Source organism: Schistocerca piceifrons, chromosome 1 (assembly GCF_021461385.2).
Source record: "Schistocerca piceifrons isolate TAMUIC-IGC-003096 chromosome 1, iqSchPice1.1, whole genome shotgun sequence".
NCBI classification, from domain to species: domain Eukaryota; kingdom Metazoa; phylum Arthropoda; class Insecta; order Orthoptera; family Acrididae; genus Schistocerca; species Schistocerca piceifrons.
Window position 1 is genome coordinate 751,460,510 of NC_060138.1, and position 23,690 is coordinate 751,484,199.

A 23,690-nucleotide genomic window follows, 5' to 3' on the forward strand; every position below is an offset into this window, starting at 1 on the left:
ACACACACACACACACACACACATACACGCACATATACGCCACACACTACCCCCGAAACGCCGTCGCATAAGAGGAACTTCATTATTTCCTGATGGAAACGGGCTCTGGCGTTTATTCTTCAGGGACCGTGGGCACCTGACTAGTAATAAAATTCGAGTAATGCGACTACGGCCTGTGCAAACACTGAAAAGACGGGAACGTGCTTCTCGCTCTTTCATTCTACAGCTATGACATGTACAACACACACTGTGATTCAAAACTTGGGCAACAGCTGACATAGCCGACTGATGTGTAGTCAATGTACACCTACTGCCCAGTCAGAATATAAAGTCTATGAGGGATGCATTGGAACGCAACGAGGAATGCTAGAAATAACAGTTAACTATATTTATTTGCGCATGTATATTTGTGTATATCGTTTGTTTTGAAAAATGAGTTTTTCTTTTATTTTATAGCACATTTTATGGGCACGCAGAAAGTCTAAATGTAAAGTCAATTTTTAGAAAGAAATTTGTTGTTGGAACTGAGTATTGCAAGTAACATAATTTCTTTAAATTGTCTCACCCATCTTTATAACTTATCCGTTTCTTACCAAGATTAACAGTTCCACCCTGGAAGAAGTTATATGTGACATTGAGCATATAAATTCTGCCACCACCTTTAAGGTCTCGTCATCCGATGAACCTTTAGATTCATGGTGGTGTTCCACCGTCAGATCAAAAAAATGAAAATCACTTGGAACTAAGGTAGCTGTCATTGTTTACTGTTTGTCCTTCTGGCGCGTAATGAATCAGGAGTTGACCTTGTAATGTTGTACAACACTGATGTCAACTATGCAGCAGCTACATGGTTTTTGGACTATTTTGCTGTGGGCGAGGATGGATCCATGCTCGTCGCTTACTCTGTTTTTTGTAGTGATGGACCCAAATCTCGTCAACGGTTACTATTAGACTGAAGAATTCTTTTCCTTCCTTTTCAAACCCCTTAAATGTGATTGCGACATTTTCAAACGTTCCTGTTTATGTTTGTCAGTTGACATGATACCCAGTAAGTACAAACGTTCCAATAGTTTACAAAAATGGTTCAAATGGCTCTGTGCACTATGGGACGTAACTGCTGAGGTCATCAGACACCCCAATAGTTTACAGATTCCTGGGTGACTGTGAAACGCCTGGGTGACTGTTCAGCTCATGAAAAATCACTCGTTCTGGCGCAGTTATCATCACGAATTATTTGCACAACTGTCTCAATGCTCCTTCTCTTTTTGAAGTGGAGCACTTACCCGAACATTCTTTGTCGCAGACAGATACACGTCCACTTTCAAAGAAATTGGTTCACTCGTATGCCTTTTGTTCACTATGACTGCTGTCACCATACAGCAGCTGAATTCCGTCAGTAATCTCCTCAGCTTGAGTTACTTCATAGCACAGAAATCGAATCACTATTCTAATTTTTTGCTTGGCGCAGACAAAAATTGGGGCACTCATAATAAAAGTGCTCTGAGATCACTACGAACAGAGTTATTCATTGGAGCAACATAGTTAATCTACAGGAACAACAGGGAGATTTTGGATTCAATACTCCTTCAGCAGTAAGTATTAAGTTCTGTTTTTTGTTTTAAGAGGCCATAGATATGTTATTGTTGGGCCAGTGTTGTTAACTGTTGGAACACAAATAAATGTCTTTACTACTGCCTTTGTTCTGTGGCAACTTTTGCCCAAACTGATACACATCCTATTTTATAATCTATTACACACATCCCAATTATCAGTAAGGACGGTTCTTTAATGCTCCATGGAAACTGCAGACAGTATTCATAATTGCCAGTGGTCCGATCGGTCGTGCAATGGAAACCACAGTGAAAATCAAAAATTTTTTGTTCACAACAAACAACCTTCCAACTACCTCTTTAAATATTCGCCGCTCCGAATTAGACATTTGTCGTAGCATTGTACAAACTTTCCAGTATCCTCGTCACAGGAAGGAGCCGCCCGTGCTTTCTGTCAATTTTCTACACTGGTCTGCCTTTAGTTGTTTGTGCCAAAATGTTGTCTTCGTAGGCAGCAGCTCATGTGAGATGTGAGCAGAGATGAACATCGTAGGAAGCCAATTAAGGGCTGTGTTGTGGGTGATCAAACGCTTCCCATCGAAAACGCTGCATTACCCCTGCAGAATTCGGCTGAGAATTGTCTTGAAGAAAGAAACGCATGGCATTTATGTCATATGGGATGCATAACTTCAGGTGGAAATCTGTCACCAGGTCCACATACTCGGTAGGAGACACTGTTGTTTTAGGAATTTCTACCTGATCATTTTGCGCTCTGAACTGAAAAGAGCGACTTGAAGCAATCGACAGGCACAATAAAGACACTGCCCAATACATCTGTGCAAAGTTTCATCGGATTTTCACAGTGGTTAATTTTCGAATACCCCTTGTACCTGAGAAGGACTAGAGCATCATAAGCTTGTTTGGCACTGAAAGTAAGCCCCAAGCAGGTATATAACAGGGAAATCACTGTGTTCGGTGTCTGCACAGCCGGTGTGTAGAGGGAGGAGGAGACACTGTGTATTCCATAAAAAATACATTGTGTAAGATGCTGGAAGGAATCCTTTTTGGCACGATAAGATTTGTAAGGAAGCTGAGAAACTCAGAGCTTGAAACTGTGGGACTGTCCATGGGTAATGGCCGTGCGATGCAGAAATTTTCATTTAAATCTGTGATCGGTTCACAGTAATTTGTTATGTAGAAGGCGTATTTCGATTGGCCAGGGTTGGAAATCTGTCATGAAGTGAGATTCCCTACCTTCCTTCCGATGCCATACCATTATTGGTGAACCATGACAAAATTCGCAAGAACAGGAATTCGTTAAACTTGTTCATAAAATTATTGCTGATCAGAGCTCGCAAGGCCTGCTGCAATAAGACAATGAAATTCCTACGTTGGAAGAATGAGCAAGGTTTTGGAGAGTGAAGTCAGAAGACCCTTGCTGCCGGGATATCAAAGAGTGTGCATGTTTCAAGATGCTGAAGAGTATAGTCGCGGGAGAGAGAGACGACTCCAACTTAGAGCGAAGTACAGAGCCTGAACTAGGCTCAGAATTGCCAGTCACTTCTGCAGCTATCTTTCACGCTCGCACCATTCAGGAGTGGTAAGCATGAGACTGCAATGCAGTCCCAAGGGGTACACGAACCTAGTTAATATACATTAGGGTTTCGCTGCGCTATTTTGATATTCACAGCCAGCTAATGTACGCATCATCCACTTTGGCGAACCTAATGGCGTTCATTCTTGTTTTTCTGGTGACTTTTCTTAAACTTACAAGCAAACAGAGCGCCAGATATCACAGAAAGTGAACATCCTTTCTCCATTGATTTAATTATTCCATATTCTGTTCTCAATTGCACACGTTATTACACTTTCTCAGAAGTCCGGTGTCTGCGCTATGATAATATTCTGTTCATACTTCACCCTCATAAGTGAGGCAATGCTGAGTATGTCTCAAGTAATTGGTTGCTTGAGCTGAGTACAGCATCGATACGCTCACGTGACATGTAGCATATTAAACAAACAATAACTACTGTAGAACAAAGTTGTGCAGCGTGCCAACTTACATCTGCCTCACACAGCCAACTAAATGTAAATCTATTGTCTACTACCTCTACAATTTATTATATTTTCGTCCTTAATGGCACAGTCCATTAATCGTCATTGTATTTGTTTTGTTGACAATAGTAGTTAAATCATACGTTGTGACAAACCTTATTTACCATCTTGTTTAAAATAAAAACTGTATACTGTTGGCTATTTTCACTATTCGGTATTGATGGTAGAACAAAATACTTCTCGAAAATCTCTTACACTGTTCCTTTCAAATTGTCACATGCTTTTTCATAGTCTGTAGGTACGGATTTTTTCCCGCACGTGTTCTCTTTCAATTTTAAGTATCTTTCTTAGTCTGAGGATAGAAACAAAACATGAGCATCTTATTCTAAAACTTATTCTTTGGATTAAACTGCCTGTGATCATTATCAGTGCTTGATGTTAAATTCTCGTATATAATTTACAAGTTGTATCTAGAAGGAATTATTTGCCTTTCAGCTGTCTTCGTTCCTAAAACCCTGGGTCATTACATGTTTCCCGTAATCAAGTCCAACATTAGTTTCTGGCTCGTAATTGTATATTTGTCATAATTATAGTTCCTTATTTTGAAAATAAGCTGTCTAATCTAACTTTTCTGAGCTGAATGAGAGTCTCTGTTTTCTGAACAGAGCTTTAATGGCAACGAAAGCGATGTCAGAGGAATTCTTAAATTAGTACTGGATGCAATATCGCACTCCCTCTGGCACTAGGATAAAAAGTTTTCAGGCTGGTTACGCTGAAGATAAGAGTAAGCTGAAATGTTACGGGCTCTGCAGTTTTATTCATGTCTTTCTATCAAAATTTCTTTTCCATCCTGCATTATTGCTGCAGATTGAATTATTTACTGTTATAAATCCGCTAGCGCTAAAAAGTACTGCGTTTGGAAGCAAGTGCAGAGGAATGCAATACTGGCATGTTTGATGTTTGCATTTCCGAACATCAAACAGAGCGCTTGTCCGGATTACAGGCCGAAAGCAAATTATGTGTCGCATAACGATAAGCCGAGAGCACACTGTCAGTTTAGCGGAGCAAATCAGAATAACGCGCTTAAAACAAGCAGCACCGAACCTGATTTTGTATACATAAAAAAGGGCCAGCATTATTTGTAAAACAAACGCTTCGTTGGATCTGGTTATATTTCTAATGGCGCAACAGAGCGCATTGCGTTTAATATGGTAACCATTTTCACCTGAAGTATTCTCATACATATTAATTTCAGCGGATTACAAAATCCGCTGGTCTAATATTACTTTTCCGTGGCCGTTATTGTTAAATGAATTTGACTGACAGACTGTGTGAGTCCTTTAACAAAAAAACATTACATTAAATATTTCTCGGTATAATTAATGTGTGGAAAGGCATGCTGCTTGTTGCACAGGTGAAAGTTCGTTCCAGCTGAAAATGCAGTGGTATCACGCAAATACGACCATGTAAGGACTAGTTAATACTAGAAGTGGTTTAACAGTAGTGTGGGTCACTATTATATAGCCAGACTACCATAAAACATAACTACCGTTGTCTTTCAGAAACTGAAATCATAGCTTCTTTCAACATCGTGCACAAATATACGGCACCAGCGTACGTCTAGGAGAAACTCCTTGCAAATACATTACTTAGGTAAAGTTGTTTGCCAACAAATAACAAACATCATCGAGTAAATGATAAAAGAGACGGCCACCAAACTCAATATTGTTTTACACCGGGGCATGAAAATTTCCTCACTCCTGTGATATAAGATGAATCTGTTGTTCCCGATATTTAAAGAATACATAAGCAAGAATGCAATAAATTGATCAATTGAAAGCTAAAGTTCTTTACTTTTTCTAATCTAAATTCACACATGATAGAAGTTGTTTCTGGTAGAGGATAATATATCCTGCCGACTACGGCGTATGATTGCTTAATGTTCTTAACGCTATAAATTTTACACACACTTACTCAAACAGAAGTCAGTTTATGAACACAGTTTTAACTTCTGGTTTTCTTTTTTGAGATAAAAGTCGAAGTTCACTAGCACACGTCAACAGTCAGAAATACCTTTCATTTGCAAGGAGGTAAGAATTCTTGTGAGAGCCTGGTTTCATAATTTCTATGGAGAATCCGTGCGCTACACCCTCCGAAAGCTAACTGGTGTGTGTTGCAGAAACTTACTTTCTTAACGAGAAGTTTCCCTTGATTTCGACTGTAGTTTCCGGCTTTACAAGACTGGAGTAAGGCAGCTGTATGTTTCAAACTTTTAAACAATTTTTGCTGTGCATTGCAGGAAATCAGAAGGTGTGAACATCACTGATCATCCCAAATGACCTTCTCTCCTGTCCACAAAAAAAAGGGAAAGAATCACACAAATGTTGTTTAACCACTTTCTTCACTACATAGATGTGAGCACCCAGTGTTTTTTATTCAGTAGTCCACCTCCTCTTCTCAAGAGCAGTTTAAAAATGTAACACAGTGCACCATTCACGTAAACATTAAGTTGTTAGGAACGCAACATAAAATTCACTTTGACTTTTCTCTACCAGGACGCAGGCAGTTACCTGGGTTAATGTAACTCGTCCACTTGCTGGAGTTTACAGTAAACAAATTGAAACAACAAAAATTAAAATAAAATGGTTCAAATGGCTCTGAGCACTGTGGGACTTAACATCTGACGTCATCAGTCCCCTAGAACTTAGAACTACTTAAACCTAACAAACCTAAGGACATCACACACATCCATGCCCGAGGCAGGATTCGACCTTGCGACCGTAGCGGTCTCGCGGTTCCAGACTGAAGCGCCTAGAACCGCTCGGTCACACCGGCCGGCTCAACGAAAATTCACACCGTAACATTTTTTCCTGGTATAATGCTATTTGGGGTGGTCAAGACAAATGGGACACTTCGCTTATTCCTTTTTTAATAAACGTTGTACATCTCTTCTTTGTTATCTAAAAACCCGAATAGTTTTAGAGTCTCACTGCCATCCGTAGACCTCGTTTTTCATGTGCATGAGGAAGCAAGGAACTGAATGAAAATAGTTCCACGGTGAAAAGTCTACCGAATTTTTGGTAATGAATTCCGACAGATGACGTAAATTCTATTAAATCGACATAGTAAATGTGGCAAAGACGATATCATTAACTCGAGCCTGCGACAGTGAACTTGTTAAACGATAAGTTTCCCACTCGCAAATAACAGAGGTGGGACACCTTTCAGTTGCCTTTCACTAAAGACTTGACGTGCCTCCACATGAAAGCTCGGTACGTTCGAGTTCTGGCGACCTTGCCAGCCACGTTGCAAGACCACCCTTCCCAAACCATCGCCTAGAGAAGGTGTTGGGATTATCCGGGCGATGCACTACAATGCTGAAGTGAGCAGGCTTCCCATCATGTTACACCTTCATCCTCTCGCGGACGACGAGAGTACCTTTTCCAACAATGCAAGCAGTATACCCCGAAGAAACACCAGTCCATTTAAGTCGCGTGCCAGAAGATTATGTACTATCAGGTCGACGGCCGAAACGTTGATTGAGAGTTGCACTTATTGAAAACCCATCAAAATGATATATGGCTCTTCATCGGTTACTGATCATCACACAAGGAGTGAAGGAAAACTCATTTATGAAAGGGGTAACACTGGAGTACAACAATAGCATTTTTCTGTATGAAAGACTGACGAAACTTAGCTCTAGATAATGAATCGTTTCTGTTGACTAGGGTGTACCTGCCGGCCTCTTAGTGCACGCGCAGCTCTGCTCTTCGAAACGTGTACGACACGAGCAAACGTGAAGGACGCCTGTTGTTCGTGATTCTTCTACACGCTTTAAAACTGTCTCGCCAAATTCTCGTCTAGGACTGCTCACGATCTAGCACCTTCTAGGCTTCATGCACTTATTTTATTTGGGGTGCAATCACAGAATATAGTTAGAATCACAGTCTCATTTGGCAGCACATTGGCCATCTTCATATTTTCTGCGGAGTTTGGTGAACGAACCGTTCACAACATGCGTTGACACATCAGGCTTTGATTGCTCCTTCTTGCGCTGTGTCAAATGACTTCAGATTTGGACGTCTGTACATCCTTTCGGATTTTGATGATCAACGTCTTGCTGATCCGCAGAAGTCTACCATTTCGTGTGACGAATCATATTGGGCTATCTTATCTTGTTTTGTCAATCGGTGGCGTTTGTGTTTGGCGTGAAGCATACGGCAGTTTCTTATTTGTTCTTCCATCTTCTTCTCTTCGGGGTTACAGACAGACTGTTCTCGAGTCATATTATTGTTTATGTTATCCATTATCATATCAGAATAATTGACATACTGTGCCTCTTTGAACCTTTGAGACGATCATCTCCATCCCCACTTATTTTCTTCCATTTTCAGTATAATTAGGTCAAGTTTATATATCTAGCATTCATTATCCGCATTTACTTATCAATTCTACGTCTACGTCTACGTGATTACTCTGCTTTTCACAGTAAAGTGCCTGGTAGAGGGTTCAATGAACCACCTTCAAGCTGTCTCTCTACCGTTCCATTCTCTAACAGCGCGCGGGAAAAACGAGCACTTAATTTTTTTCTGTGCTAGCTCTGATTTCTCTTATTTTGTCGTGATGATCATTTCTCCCTATGTAGGTGGGTGCCAACAGAACGTTTTCGCAAACGGAGGACAAAAACGGTGATTGAAATTCCATGAGAAGATCCCGTGGCAACGAAAAAAGCTTTTGTTCTAATGATTGCCACTCCAATTCACGTATCATGTCTGTGGCACTATCTCCCCTATTTGGCGAAAATACAAAACGAGCTGCCCTTCTTTGTACTTTTTCGATGTCATCCGTCATTCCCAGCTGATGCGGATCCCACACCGCACAGCAATACTCCACAGAGTAGGGCGGACAAGCATGGTGTAAGCAGTCTCTTTAGTAGACCCGTTTCACCTTCTAAGTGTTCTGCCAATGAAGCGCAGTCTTTGGTTTGCACTACCCACAACATTATCTATGTGATCGTTCCAATTTAAGGTATTTGTGATTGTAATCCCAAAGTATTAAGTTGGATTCACCGCCTTCAGATTTGTGTGACTTATCACGAAGAGTCACGAACGGTACAGCCTTCTACGGACCATGTTTACGTTTATTAAACATCTGGAGTTTGTGGGTCCCCACAGATACAAAATTTTATCAGCGTGTTTGTTACAGAGAAATTCTTTCAATTTTTAACGTTAATAAATGGAATGCTAGTGCCTGTAAATGACTGCAAAGAAGTATGGATACAAATAGCAGGTCCGGTTCCCGTAATCGTATTAGCACTGACGTTGGAAGATGTTATATTATTTCTTAGATTCTTGCGCAAAACTACGAGTATGTTAACAGTGTTTTTTCGTCGTGTTTCTTGTAAATAACGCCTTTCAATGTTTAACATTAACAAACGGAATCGACTAATCTGTAATTGAGTATTAAGAAATTTTCACGTGAAAGATTTCTTTTTACCTTTCTATGGAACTGAGATGTTTATTTACGCCGATAAGTGTCACACTGCAGTGCAGTCGAAGAGTTCACTTGCAGTTTCAAGGACGTGAGCTGATTTCACTATCAATGAAATGGTCATCATGTGAGCGAATCAACTTCTTGTGTCCCTTAAATAGAAAAAAAGTGAACTAATTGGTTTTGATAGTCGTGTTAAACATATCCACAGATTCATATTAAGTAATTATTTTGCGGAGTGTTTTAGTTTCCACGAACCATAAGAATAAATCTAATAACACCTAAGCTTTCATGTTAAGAAAAAAAGCCAACTTTTTGAATGTAGCATTACTGGAGCAAGACCTTCTCAGATATATTTATAATTATGGAACACAAATTATTCGTGTTTAAAACCCAAACATGTTTTAGTAAAGTTTCACCGTCGTCGGTGTGCTTATTTATTTTCAGTCAGTTAACATGTAAATAAATTTTGCATCATAATAGACACAGTTTTTAAATAATTTTATTAACATTTATAAAATTATTAACAAGAAAGTAATACTTTAGTATCATATATTGGTGTTTAAGTGGCTATCTGGCATTTTCAGTACAGTCGATATTTTGTTCCAGAATTTTAAATGCAATTAACGAGTACTTTTCTGTTATGTTACGTATAGTTAGCAAAATATCAGGACTAAAATGAAACTAACGTTTTTTCTGCTTTGCTAATGTTAGAGTGCTGTCATTATATAATATATCGCTGTCAATACTGATCTCTTGTTTTGTTCTGTTAAAATAATAGCTTTCGAAAAATGTTGTGGAGATATGTTAATTACGCATGAGCTCATAAAATGATGAATGAGCGAGAGAGGGGGGGGGGGAGGGGGGGAGGTGTCATGTGCGTAAACTTAATGTACCTACTTTCTGGTAATCCCGCTGTTTTGCGCCTCTACAGGGTGTGTGAAGTGTGTCTGCTAGCGCGCACTATCAGACATTCACTTGTTCTGCCATCTTGTTTTATGTGTTACGGGCGGTTCGTTCGTGCGCAGCTCTGTTTGGACAGCGATTCTCTTTTTCCCACTTACCTGAGGCGAGCGCGCACGTACTGGTACTACGAACTCTTCGTCTCCATTCTGCGCAGCTCTGCGCTGCCGTTTGTGCTCAGTGTGACGCTGCACTTCTCGGCGCGACCGGCGTGGACGCGACTTCATGTGCCTTGATCTTCCGACAGTTCCTTTAGAGCTGAGAACAAGATTCCGTTGCACAATACAGTGTATTTGTTCGCTATTCCTTTTCCTTCTTTTATGGCCATTTGTACAGTGAATTTGTTTCTGTTGCAAATTTCTTTCGATAGCTGGATTTCTACGTCAGTGTTTATGTCTGCTGGTCTGTGGTTAATGTCCATAATGTACTTTGCAAACGTGGAATGACTGCTGTACACTTAAGTACCCTTCTGTGTTCAGTTTACATAGCTGAAATTTCTAATTGTCAGTCCGATATAAACTGAGCTACAGTCTTGACATGTGAGTTGGTTGACCTCATTTTTATTTGTATACAATTAGTTTTTCTACGGTTATTTTCAGTCCTTTCGGAAATAAAACAAAATTTTTTTGGTTCAAGATAGAACCGTATTTCGTCAATAATATATTAGGAATCAAACACGAACAAATTTTGATGTTCAAACAAAAGATGAATAATGATAATCTTTTATTTCTTTATATTTTTGCAACCCAATCATGTAAACATTTGGCAATGCAGTATGCGGTTTCTACCAGGGAGTGTTGTTGAGGTAACGTACAGCAGCGGAGTCAACGGGACGGAAACTGCTTACATCCTGTGCCTTTAATTTGAAGATTACCATTGGCTGGTCGGAACCGGTTATTGCATAGTAAAAATTTTATGACACACTCCAAGGCAGCATATAATTTTTTTATCTCAATATACCCATAATGCCACTTAAGATACCCATAATGCCACTTTTTTTTTTTACTCATCTGTTTTCTGACTGGTTTGATGCGTCCGCCAAGAATTCCTCTACTGTGCCAATCTCTTCATCTCAGAGTAGCACTTGCAACCTACGTCCCCATTTAGTAGCTGAATGTATTCCAATTTCTGTCTTCCTCTACAGTTTTTGTCCTCTGCAGCTCCCTGTAGTACCGAGGAAGTCATTCCCGGTTTGCTTAACGGATGTCCTGTCATCATGTCCCTTCTCCTTGTTTTCCACATATTCCTTTCCTCTCTGATTCTGAGCGGAAGCTCCTCATTCATTATCTTACCAGTCCGTCTAATTTTCAACATTCACCTGTAGCACTATATCTCAAATACCTCGACTCTCTTCTGTTCCGGTTTTCTGACAGTCCATGTTTCACTACCATACAATTCTGTGCTCCAGACGTACATTCTCAGAAATTTCTTCTTCAAATTAAGATCTATGTTTGATACTACTAGGCTTCTGCCAGTGCTAGTCTGCTTTTGGTGTCCTCCTTGCTCCGTCCTTTAATGGTTGTTTTGCTGCCTGGGTAGTAGAATTCCATCAGTCTTCATACACGAGCTGATATCGAGAAATGGAAGCGCACATCAGAAACACAGGTTCAATTAAGTCCAACATAGAAACTCCATAGCACTAGGATTCTAAGCAAGGAATTGCCAACTTACAGCCCTTGTGGCGTAACGCTATTTTAAGCCAACAGATTTTAGAATTTGTTGCTATCAACGCTAACATCTAATACAGACCGTGTTGTTGTCTATGTTACAGGAAGAATGTGAAGTGCGAGATTCGAGGCGAGGCGGACGGCAAGGAGCCCAAGGACCTGACGGCGAGCACCAGAGCCATGTTCCCCAGCTCGCAGATCAAGATGAGGTGAGCCGGTGGGCGTTCCCTCTCTCTCTCTCTCACACACACACACACACACACACACACACACACACACACTCACTCACTCTCAGCATACGGCACAACTGCACTGACAGGACAAAGGCGATGCGGCATTCAATGAACTGCCGCAGGGTGACCTTTGCCACATCCAACAGCCTGCATGTGTTGAATCAACCGAATGCTTACCCAGTCTGGTTGCAGTTCAATGACGCGACGCTTCTGAGATCTAAAGGAACGTTAAAGGGTTGCACGCGAACGGATAGGCTTGCTTACATTATAATTAGTTCCTTGAATGGAAAGTACCACATCGGGCAACAAGTCTGCTCTAGTGAAATCGATCAGCCGCCAGGTATTCTGCTTCTTCCCAGTTTATGTCCAAGCACTGAAGCTCCCTTTGCAAAAATTCTTTCCCAGCTGTTACGAGGTCTTCCTCTATTTCTGTAACTATCGGTTTGCTTACACAACAGTTCTGATTTGGTGATTCTACTGCCTTTCATGAGTAGAACCGGCCCTCAAGCTTGACTCTTATTTCAGCAAAGATTTGTGCAGGTTGCCCAGACCACTTCTTCTCAGCACTTCATCATTTCAAACGATAACTGATCAAGATTCGCCTCAAGCTTGTGCGCTGATTTCGCTGACGTTTTACAGCTCTCACATACATATGTGGCCATCAGCAAGATGATAGAGGGGTACAGCCGAAGCTTTGTGGACATACGTCTAGAGTTAAATTGCAATATGGATCGCATTTCATGGAAGATAGCAGAAAACTTCCCAATTCTGCTGCTGTTATCCGCATCTAGGTCCCCACTACTACATTAGGCTGCTGAGATATGGAAGTCGGTCAGCAAGTTTAAATACATTCTTCTGCAATATAATTTGAGTAAATACATTTCCACTTCTTATGTACATCGTGTTTCCCAGATCACCATTTACTTTTAGCTTCACAAAACTGTCCATTCCATCCAGATTGGTAGTCATTAGTTGTACATTTTATGACGTTTCTGCCAAAAAAAAAAATGTTATCAGCAAAATCCAAATCAGTAAGCCTAGACTACTCCGTCCAACGTTTGCCCATGTTGGAGTAATCAAGAGTTTTTCTCATTGTGAAAACTATGACTAACTTGAGAAGGGATGGTAACAAAATGCACACTTCATTAATGATGTGGGGCGGATATTTGGCATTTATCAGTCCACGTATCAGCTTTGCAACCGCTGCATTTAAGTGTCATCCGTAGAGGCAAACTTCTACATTATCGTAGGTATCCTACTCTGGAGCAGGAAGAAGCACGGTTCCACACTGGCACAGATGGTGACCCGAAAACGTGCGGAACGAAGTGGCCATTCCGCCTGCTTTGCAAAATTCAAATTGCTCTGAGCGCTATAGGACTTAATATGTACGGTCATCACTACCCTAGACTTAGAACTATTTAAACCTAACTAACCTAAGGACCACACATCCATGCCCGAGGCAGGATTCGAACCTGCGAGCGTAGCAGCAGCGCGGTTCCGGACTGCAGCGTCTAGAATCGCTCGGCCACAAGGGCCAGCCCTGATTTGCAACGACAGATATTGCGTAGGGAACGTCTAACCAAAAGCGAAGTCCAAAATATAGTGGAGGTTGTTGTAAAGCGTAATGAATCCGTTAGATTACTAATCCAAGTCGATAACAGTAAACAAGCAAGTTCGAAAGCTGACTATCATATGGCGCGCTAACTACGTTTCATTAAATACGAGAGAGTAAATGCGATTCCACCGGCCGCTCTAGTCATGCGTGATCTCGTGTCAGCTTACTTTACTTTACTTTTTCGTGTCCGGAAACCAAGTTACAATCTTTCAGCCCAGTATAGGGCCACGTTCAAGATTTCTTTCTTGTCCAGCCATAAATCGTCGGGGTTGCACCTATAAGGGCAGAATGGGCAGGCAAACACAAGCTCCATATTCGCACTGCGCCACAGTCACACTTTTGATCCGTGGTTCCAAGACCCCACCTAATCATATGTCTTCACTGGGGCCACCCGTGTCCTTATTGGGTTCAGTGTCCTCCATGTCTTCCAGTTTGTGCCGAATCCACTGGGCACTTCCTGTGCAGGTGGGTAATCAGCTGGTGGTTCTTCTATTATCCTTTACGGGATTTCGGTCACCCGGATTGACACTCGCTGCCAAAAAGGAGATGCCGATCGTCAATAGTTTGTCTGAGCCTCTCTGTGAATTCATGTGATGTTCTCCGAGAGTTGGGATTCGCAAATCCGGCAGCTCTATACAGTTTTGGTCGGCAAGTGGGTTTGAGCACACAACTCTGTTACGCCCTGCATGGCGCCATGGGAGAACTCTCCCACTGGATAGGATGAGAATCTCTGACTGCTGGTTCATATCGATCCTCGGGCTGGGTGGAGTGCCTGAATCGCTTTCAGATACTAAAGCAGTGACGATCAGTTGAGATAACTGATGGACTTAACAGTATACTGCACAACTTCAGATCGACATTTCCTGGGAGATTAAACTCTGAGTCAGTCCGGGACCTGAACCTGGGTCTCTGCTCCTCATAGGTAGTAAGGAAAACCTTCGGGATCCAGTCTCAGTCCGATACTCGCTTTTCATGTCCAAAATTTTCATAACTGCACACATTCCTTACCTTCAGCAATAAATAGAAGCAGGAGCTCTATTAGAGCACTTCCGACAAAGCAACATTAAATAAAACTGCACTGCTCAGTGGAACACGGATATCTGGAAACATACGTTTTCATTGGAATTGCTGGTCAATCTTTGTTATTACATACAGGTTGTTTCAAAGCCTTTACGACAAATTTATAGGGGTAAAAGATCAAATCAAGGGGGATATCTTTAGTTAATATCTTTGATGACGCTTGCCAGCAACGCTAGACATCCTTTAGCATTCGCCAGCCCTGGGACGAAGAGATACTACGGAGGCAGCAGGATTTATTAAGCAGGTGTGTAGCATACTACCTAGCTCAGTAAACTGACAAGAGTGATTTTCAACCAGAAAACCATACGAATAAGTGTCTCTAAAATGAGGAAGTGTGAATTAGGAACTTCAATTTTGCTCAGCCTGCAGCCTTTCACGCAGAGCAGATTCCTGTATAAAAGGCAACACACATTACATACGAACATCGCGGAGTGCCTACAACCTGCCGCCTCTAAGGGGCATAACCAGTTTAATCCGATGCCTGTGTCGCCGGCAAACGTCAGAGGAGATTTTGTCTGCAACAAAGGTGTTCCCCATGTCGTGATCTATAACCCCCCAAATGTTTCTCGCAAGGACTTTGAAACATATTGTATATCACATCAGACTGAGGATCCTTACTGTCAGAAGACCATATACCCTTGCATGTAATTTTTCACATACGTATAATCTTTCGCATAGTTCAGTCTCTCACTGGAACTGGTCTATTTACTGAGCCGTTACCACATCCAGTGTCTTCCGTCCATTGTGCTACAGTGAGAGATAAATAATCAGATGTGATTCAGTGAAAGTTGTCTTTTCATAGACCGAAAAGAGTCAAGGATATTACCGAAAAATGATGACAGTCGAAAACCGCGCTCGATGTTTAACTTCAGTGCCTCAACGCTTTCGATTTAAGACAATCTCTTATAAGATAACCAACGAATGCAGTTCCGTTATTTTATAATGGTTTTCTCAGAAGTACCCAAATGGAATTTTTAAATCAATTTTTTGGTCCATTAACACGCCTGATTCATATCTTGAACATCCCATGCAAAAAACATTACAAATTACGACACAATGAGCCATCCAGAAAAACTGGTAAGCAAAAGGTCTCCATTAAAGAATATACTTGTTAAAGTTTAATTGGAAATGAATGTTTAATGATTTTCGACGGTCCTGCATAGCGTACGAAGAGTTATTTCGTTTCCACTTCATTAGATTTTCTCTGGGTTTGATGACATTCAACATCCCTTTCTATTTTATGTTAATGTTTTCACTTGTGTGTACTTACTGCAACCAAAATTCACAATAATTCATTTCCAATAATCTAATCTTAGTCTTTCCATCTCTTGGTAACTCTTCATGAAATTATTTCATAATCTGTTCTTTTTAAGACCACTTCATTTAGCGATATGCATAGACCTTCACAGAATCGCATTTCAGTGTCCCCATTTTTTCTTCAATTCCCCAATGACCTGCGTTTCGTTGCCATAAAATGCTCTTCTTGTAACAGTATTGCAAAAGAATGTAAAAAATGTCGTAATAGAAAATAGACCATATGGGAATGGAACTTTGCGTCCATAATGTAGTAGTGACAACTGATTATTAGAACGTTAGTACAGGCACGTTACTTCGTACAATCATGTATGAACCAAATAGTCAGTAATATTGTTAACGCCGATTTCGGGAGCAGGCAAGTTTATTAGAATTGCGAGTATCTCGGAGCACGTGTAAGAAAACAAATAATATTAATAACAGTCAATGATTTTCGACTGACGATAGCAAAACGATACTGACTTTAGCACAAACGCTTCAGGAATCACATATATTAAAACTAAAGGACTAATATATTAGTAAAGCGCTGTAAATGACAGGAATGTATAATAACGGTAACATGTGTTGAGAGCTACAGTACGAAGCGTGGCTTTTCAATTACAGCCGTCTTACGCCGTACCATTCATATTTTTTAGTTACGTTATGAACAAAGTCACTGCCTATTTCAGTACACCGATGTGTAGAACATAGGTTCAAAATCTGTTAACAACGTACTCGGATAATCACGTTTGCGCTATATAAAAGCACGTCTGTTGTTAACTTGAGGATGTAGCCTGAAGAACATCATTTGTAGTAACGTTAAAAGTTTTATACACTATAGCCAGCATTATGTTGCGAATGTGATCCACTGACTGTCACAAGTTACAAATACCAAATTATTGACTCAGAACAGAGTGCATTATTTAAGATTTTTTAGCGACAGACTTTAATAGTATGGTAGTTACTAATTGTAGCATTATAGACTTATAAAGGAAACACATCACAAAATCAACGAACACACAAATGCCACGTATGTTTCGCACAGGCTAAACGACCACAGAGGCAACCAAATAAGAAAGATCGTACAGAACTCTAAACGTCACTCACATGTCACTCCATGACGTGAACCCTGTCAGCGACAAAGAACGAATTATGTCAGAGCATGAGAAGACGAATTTGGAGTAATAAAGGAAGCCAGATTTCGAGACACGCATCCACTACTCTGCAGTTCATTCAGTTCTTCTATCAGAAAGAGCGGACCTTTCAGGGAAAATTGCCTGATTGCATGGTCGCTTCCTGGTGATCCAGCGTTCCATCAACCACTGGACTGAATCTCCAGCTTGCCCTCATTCAAAACATGTCAATCGTTGCAGCGAGCGACTACAATGAGCCGTCCGTTCGTCTTTGCATTTTCTGAAATCACCTCTCTGTTTTGTGGAGACAACGTTAGTCTTCTGACTGGCTCAGTTCGTTGCGGCCCGCCACAAATTCCTCTCTTGTATCGACCTCTTTATCTCTGAGTAGCACTTGCACCCTACAGTTTCATTTGTTGGATGTATTTCATTATTTGTGTTCCACTAGAGGTTTTATCATCTACAGCTCCCTCTAGTAATGTGGGGTCCTGCCCACTCATCTCGTATAGGGTGCGCTCTCGGAATGCTATACAACAATTCAAACAAATAACATTATTATTTTTATTTTAATAAAGCAGATTGGCAATACTTAACTTCGAAATAACAATGGTGTCGCAAACGATGGACGACATGCAAACAGTAATGTTCTTCGCTATAGACAATGTCCAAAGAAGTAGTGGATATAGAACACTAATAACTGTTCTCGTAGCACTCTCTGCTAGGCCGTGCTAATACTGTCCACTAACGTCCGGCCAAGGCTGGCAGGAGCGGCGCTTATATTCACTTCCGCTAGATGCCGCTCCTATCGTAGTGACGTCCTTGTCAGCATGCTGATGGTTGACGTCGCCTCACCGCCTTCTCTGGTCTTACGCTCTTCTTCTTCGTTTCGGCGCTTGTGGTTACGCCAGAACAAGTAACATGGAAGTTATTCCCAGATGTCTTAACACGTGTTCTGTCAATCTATCCAGTCTTCTCGTCGATGTTTTCCATATGTTCTATTTTTTGCCGATTCTACTGAGAACCTCCTCATACCTTGTGTTATTGAATTTATATCATAAAATAACGATGGAATCAAATCTCTATAGCTTTTTCGAAAGATATATATCCCCATACACTGCAGTTGCAATACATCTCGCACACTACTATTTTAATAGTTCTCTTTACCAAATATTTCTTTATTTCGCAAAATTGGTTGAGGCATGTTCAGTTCAAAGTTGCAGTAAAAGCATACTGGTTCTAACAAGTAAAGAATGACGGTAACGTGTATACCAAACTCTGTAGGGTCACAGTCTCCAGCTGTGTTATTTTGTGGACTGCTTCTTTGAGCCCCGTCAGTATTTGCTACCAGACCAGATGTACTGCGAAAATATATGTCTTCACTTCTGACGGTTTCTGAGATAATCCTTGCTTTGATCATAATGAATAATGACGCTTTTTAGATACGGAAATTGATCTAATTCGTCTGGCTCTGCCTGTTTCCCGAATATAAGTGTTCACCAAGTCGCTACTTTCCCTACTGTTTATATTGTCTGCCTCCAGCATGGTCAGCCATTTGGCATCGACTTTTGCAAGACGGTTTCCTGCAGATTTTTTCATAGCTCCTTCATATTTTTTACTGTCTTCTATCCATCTTCCATTACATCGTTGTCTGTCTTTTCTCATCTCTTGGAATGCCGTGTACAGGGTATAAACGATAATCGTTTACAACGTACGGCAGTGGTATAGAGAAAGTCTTGATGAACAATGTGGTGTAGGTCACTCGTGATCTGTCTGAGAAATAACCAGAAACGGTCCTAAAAGAGCCACCTAAACTACAGCGCCAACACGGCGACCGATGTTTTGAATACAGTCTCACTCTCGTAACTTCGGCTTAGTCTATCAGCTTTTTTTTTTTTTTTTTTTTACATTAGTAGTTCAAAGTTTCCCATGACAGTAACGGAAGAAAAAAGACTTTCGTAAAGGTTACGTAAAAACTAATTGTGTTAGAATTCGATGAAAACTTAGCAAGATAAAAGCACAATATTCTGTAGCAAGAAGGCCGGAAAAATAAAACGATTTGTTAGTTTTACGCTGTTAAAATTTACAAAATTTGGATGTAAATTTTACAGGAGCGTCGATTTTGCTCTTTGTAAGTGTAAGAACAAGACGTGTCTAATATTCAAGTCCAATTTTATCTAGAAAAATTAATGAACTCTAAATAGTTAAGGCTAACCAAATTGGCCGGGTAAGTGGCAGAGAGGACACTCAAAATATCGATTGGTGTGTATGCACTGTGGGTTATGTGGCCTTTGTACGCCAAATTGAGCTGTTTCTCGGCTTGACAGACCGCAAGTGTCCCCTACCAAATTGTTCGTCTCGGTTTCCCCTACACCACTCCAAAACATTGTAAACTGTTATGGTTTGGACCTTGTAGACCGTCTTCGGCACACTTACCACACATTCTTAAAGTTACCTTTGTCATAGTATTATTTAGTTTCTGTAGCTGAACAAAGAACCAGATAAGGATGTCGAATGCTTGCTGACTTGTACATGGTGATTGAAAAAACAGTACAGATATCAGATGCTTATAACAGACAAACTGGAAAAGACAAACGCATTGAGCATGTAACTAGACAGAGGAACGTTCAGAGTTTTGTGTTCGCACGGGCACTACACCATACGCTCAGTATGAGCACCATGCGTTGCTTGAGAAACATCGAAACGGTAATAAATTTCATTCCGCACACAATGGTTTGATTTCTCAGATGCTGAAGAGTAGCTCTTATGTGGGATAAAGGCTGTCTTCTGTGTACCCCTACAGGAAAAAATCGCAAGGTGTGAGATCTGGTGACCTGGGAGACCAGAAACACTGAACATTTTATTGCCCTTCTCTTCGCCCAAGTTACAACACACAAAATGATTTCTGCCATGGAGCAGTCGCCACGTTGCTCCAAACGAACAACAGCGCATCTGTGTCAAAACTTTGAACCTTCCAGTATCCAGTGATAATGGCTATGTGTTTCTATTTTTTATAGGTTGCCTGTAATAAACAGCTGAAATCTGTTCTTTCTCTTTGAATCGCACCCTATTAGATGAATTTCCCATCGCCTCCTCTGCATTCGGAAAATTTTCCTCGCTCTCCGGCTCTTTTGTCAACAGTGGAAGCTCAGATCCCATCTTATGACGCAATCTCAAATCTCCAATACACAGCAGCATGTTTATTACAGAAAGACAAATGTGCCTGAAACTATGTTTGTAGGGCAAAAACTTGGATAACCCTGAAGAGATTCAGAAGTCACTGACCCATGAACTGGACAGTTCCTCACAGAACACCTTTATAAAGTCATAATAAGTGGCGAACACGTGATAACTGGTTTACTACTTCCAGTGGACCATCTTTCGACTTTATGAACGGCAATAACGCAAGAGATGTCGTTTGTTATAAAATCCCTTTCCAGTCCTCTCTGGTCGTGTACAGCCGTGTGCGGCGCTGCCGGAGGAGCTGTTAGCCTTTGAAACTAGACCTCCCTCCCTCTAGTTGCGGCGTTTATCACAGCCGCTCTTAATTACAGGAGTCTCTGGCTGAGCGACGTGTCGCGTGTTGAGAACGCGACTTGTGTGTCTGTAAAAGCAAGAAACGCGGCGCTTTCTGCCTTGCGTTACACAGGCCGACTAATTACGGCAGCCGCCTGTGCGTTTGAAGACCCTCGTAACATATATTTTACGAAGTTAATTACTGACTTGGAGACGGTCGTCCCCATGAAATAAAATGTGTTTGTCGCCAGTATGGGACCTGCGACATAAAGTATTATCAAATCTTCTAACACTTTGCGAAGTGTATTGTTTTAAGAGGTCTAACGTATGAGAGGCGCTTTCTCTTTTTCTGTGAATATAACAGAAAATTCTTTCACTATTCTGGAAGTGGCAGCCAGGCAATAAACTACACTGTAAAGAAAAAGCCTCACCATATAATGCGGTACGTAACGGATATGGCGCAAACCATGTGCTATAGAGCAGATTTTCTATTAAATTTATCTCAATACTATCGTCGAAGCGGCGCCTATGTATTCAAAACAGCTGAAATCGATTTCCTATATTAATGACGGTCGGGTATTAACAAGAACCAAAACTGTAAATTGAGCCCAGAAGTAAAAATAGACAAGTCTGCATATACGCCCACAACGGCACAAAAGAAACCAAGTCAGCAGTAATTGAACAAGTTTATTTATCAGAGATTAATAGCACATCTACTTCGATGTGGATGGAAGCAAAACACAAAATAAGTCAATTCTTGAAATAAAACAATAATACTTCTATACTTCTGGCTGCTGAAGGCCGGTTAGATTGTCACTTTATCAGAATCAGACTACCGTAGGATGCTCATTGTTAACGTACAAACTTAATGAACGAAGTTGAAGGGCCGTAGGGAGAAAAATTATCCAAATCCGGAGTGTAACAGTTTAAATATTAAACAAGAATAAATTTACAAATCCACAAGTCTGCCACAACAAAGGAGTCTTCACCTCTATGTCTACAGCGGGTAGAGGGTTAGTCCAAGTTAACTAATAACTGGATAGGACAGCTGTAAATGCTAACGTAAAGGTCATGGAGACAGAACAGTTAATTCGTCCTATAATTATTGACCAGGTTTTGGAGAGGTTAATCTTGAGGAGCCATTGGTTACACCATGAGGTAAACTGATTGACGTGGGTTTGAAAGGATCGTTGGGATTTCTAGGATAGTGATGTAGTCATCATACTGAAGGAAGTGGACTGGTTGGGGCGATTTGGGCACATCAGTAGTGTAGAGAAGGTAAAGGAGAGGCGAGAGGGCAGAGCCTTAGGATACTTGCGCAGTGGGATGGAAGGTACGTGAGTTGGTATTGTTAACAGTGACGAAGAATGGAAAGGATGCAGTAAGACAGACATAGTTAACTGGAAGTGCATATATCTCGAGTTTGAAAAGGAGACCAGAACGCCATTATCGGTAATAAGTTTTCTTTAAGTTGAGGGAGACAAAAATAGCAGATTTACGGGACACGATCTGGTGGGTTAGGAGATGCGTGAGTTGCATGAGACGAGAAATTTGGGCAGAAGCCACACTGGTTGACGGAGACGAGGCGATGCTATTTCGAGTGTTGAGAGATGTTTCGGCAGAGTATGAATCTGAAGACTTTGCTAAGCACTGAGGTGAGCCCGCCATGGCCCCAACACTGGATACAGTGGATACAGTCCACTCTATTTTTGACCAAGTGTCTTGCAGAAGAGAAAAGGTCTCTCCCGCCTCTGGCAGTGCTTGGGTCTCCTGGTGTACAGCTGAAGCTGTCGTCTATCTTCTAGAAAATTGTCCCCTATGTATTAAGCATCTTCAAGGTGCTGATGTGATGTTGGTTGCTGGCACTGCAGGCACAGCTGCAGTACAAAAAGAGCTATATTTATTTATAGCCTAGAGTTCATGCGACCTTTTTTTTCCTGTGAGCACTTAAGCATAACTGGAGGAGAAATGAGTCATGAAATTAATCACCAACGAGATAGTCATCTACATGGCTTGTACACGACACAATTCTAATGGATGTTATATTCATCCATTCTCAAAACCAGTCCAGATGACAATTTCCAGTGGTACTAGAACTTAAAGTGGGACAAGAACCATAGTACAGTTCCAGCTTTCCAGGATAAATGGAAAAAACCTGTATCTAATCTAAGATCATCTGGAAATTTTTGAGAGTTAAACTCACACTTATCTTCTCAGCTGGCAAACTTTAAGATTTACACTGAGTAGCTTCAAAAACAAGCGATGTTCATTATCTTCCGAAGATTTAATATGTGCCACAGCCAAGCACGTAGAAAAAATTGCATCCGAAGAGAAATGTAGCCTCTTGGATGGAGTTCAGTATGATGGCATTCAAACTAACCTCGGCTTGGTGGATTCTTAGCATTACATTTTGAGGAAAGATTTTGCAGTTATTCTTCAATGTTCATCTACCACCTGTAGAAGCGACAGGGACCAATGCAGCCTCATTCCGTGCCTCCCCTCTGCAGAACTCGTCATGGCGGTGACAATCTTTGCCATTGATGGACTGTTTGGAGTCTTTTTGAATTCAGCTTCTTACAGATAACGTTATGAACTATACCAGTAAATAAGGTGAAACCAGCCATGAGAGAGAACGTCGTGGATGTTAGAGGAGAGGTTTGATTCTCCAGCAAGACAACGCACATCCACATATCGCTCAACTAACCTGTGAAACCATGGACAAAATGGGCTTGGAAATACTGGCTCATCCCCCTTACGGTCCTGATTTAGCGCCTAGTGGTTACCATTTGTTTGGTGCACTGAAGGAGGCATTACGTGGGAAGAGGTACGTTAAATCAGTAAGTGGCTCGAAACAGCATATCCAGACACTACGGGATGATGATGGCATTGAAACAGAGGATGACACGCGTAAAGCTGAAATACTAAACACCTTTTTCCAAAGCTGTTTCACAGAGGAAGACCGCACTGCAGTTCCTTCTCTAAATCCTCGCACAAACGGAAAAATGGCTGACATCGAAATAAGTGTCCAAGGAATAGAGAAGCAACTGGAATCACTCAATAGAGGAAAGTCCACTGGACCTGACGGGATACCAATTCGA

The 23,690-nt window shown here is 41.1% G+C and overlaps 1 protein-coding gene across 1 annotated transcript in view; it reads left to right on the forward strand.

Annotated features, from left to right (window-relative positions):
* LOC124711981 (BTB/POZ domain-containing protein Tiwaz) overlaps positions 1-23,690 on the forward strand; it is an 857,301-nt gene that overhangs the window by 666,213 nt on the left and 167,398 nt on the right. Inside the window, exon 4 of the mRNA XM_047242267.1 lies at positions 11,830-11,934. Coding sequence (XP_047098223.1) covers positions 11,906-11,934 — 29 coding nt within the window. The 5' untranslated portion in view covers positions 11,830-11,905. The remainder of the gene's footprint in view (positions 1-11,829; positions 11,935-23,690) is intronic.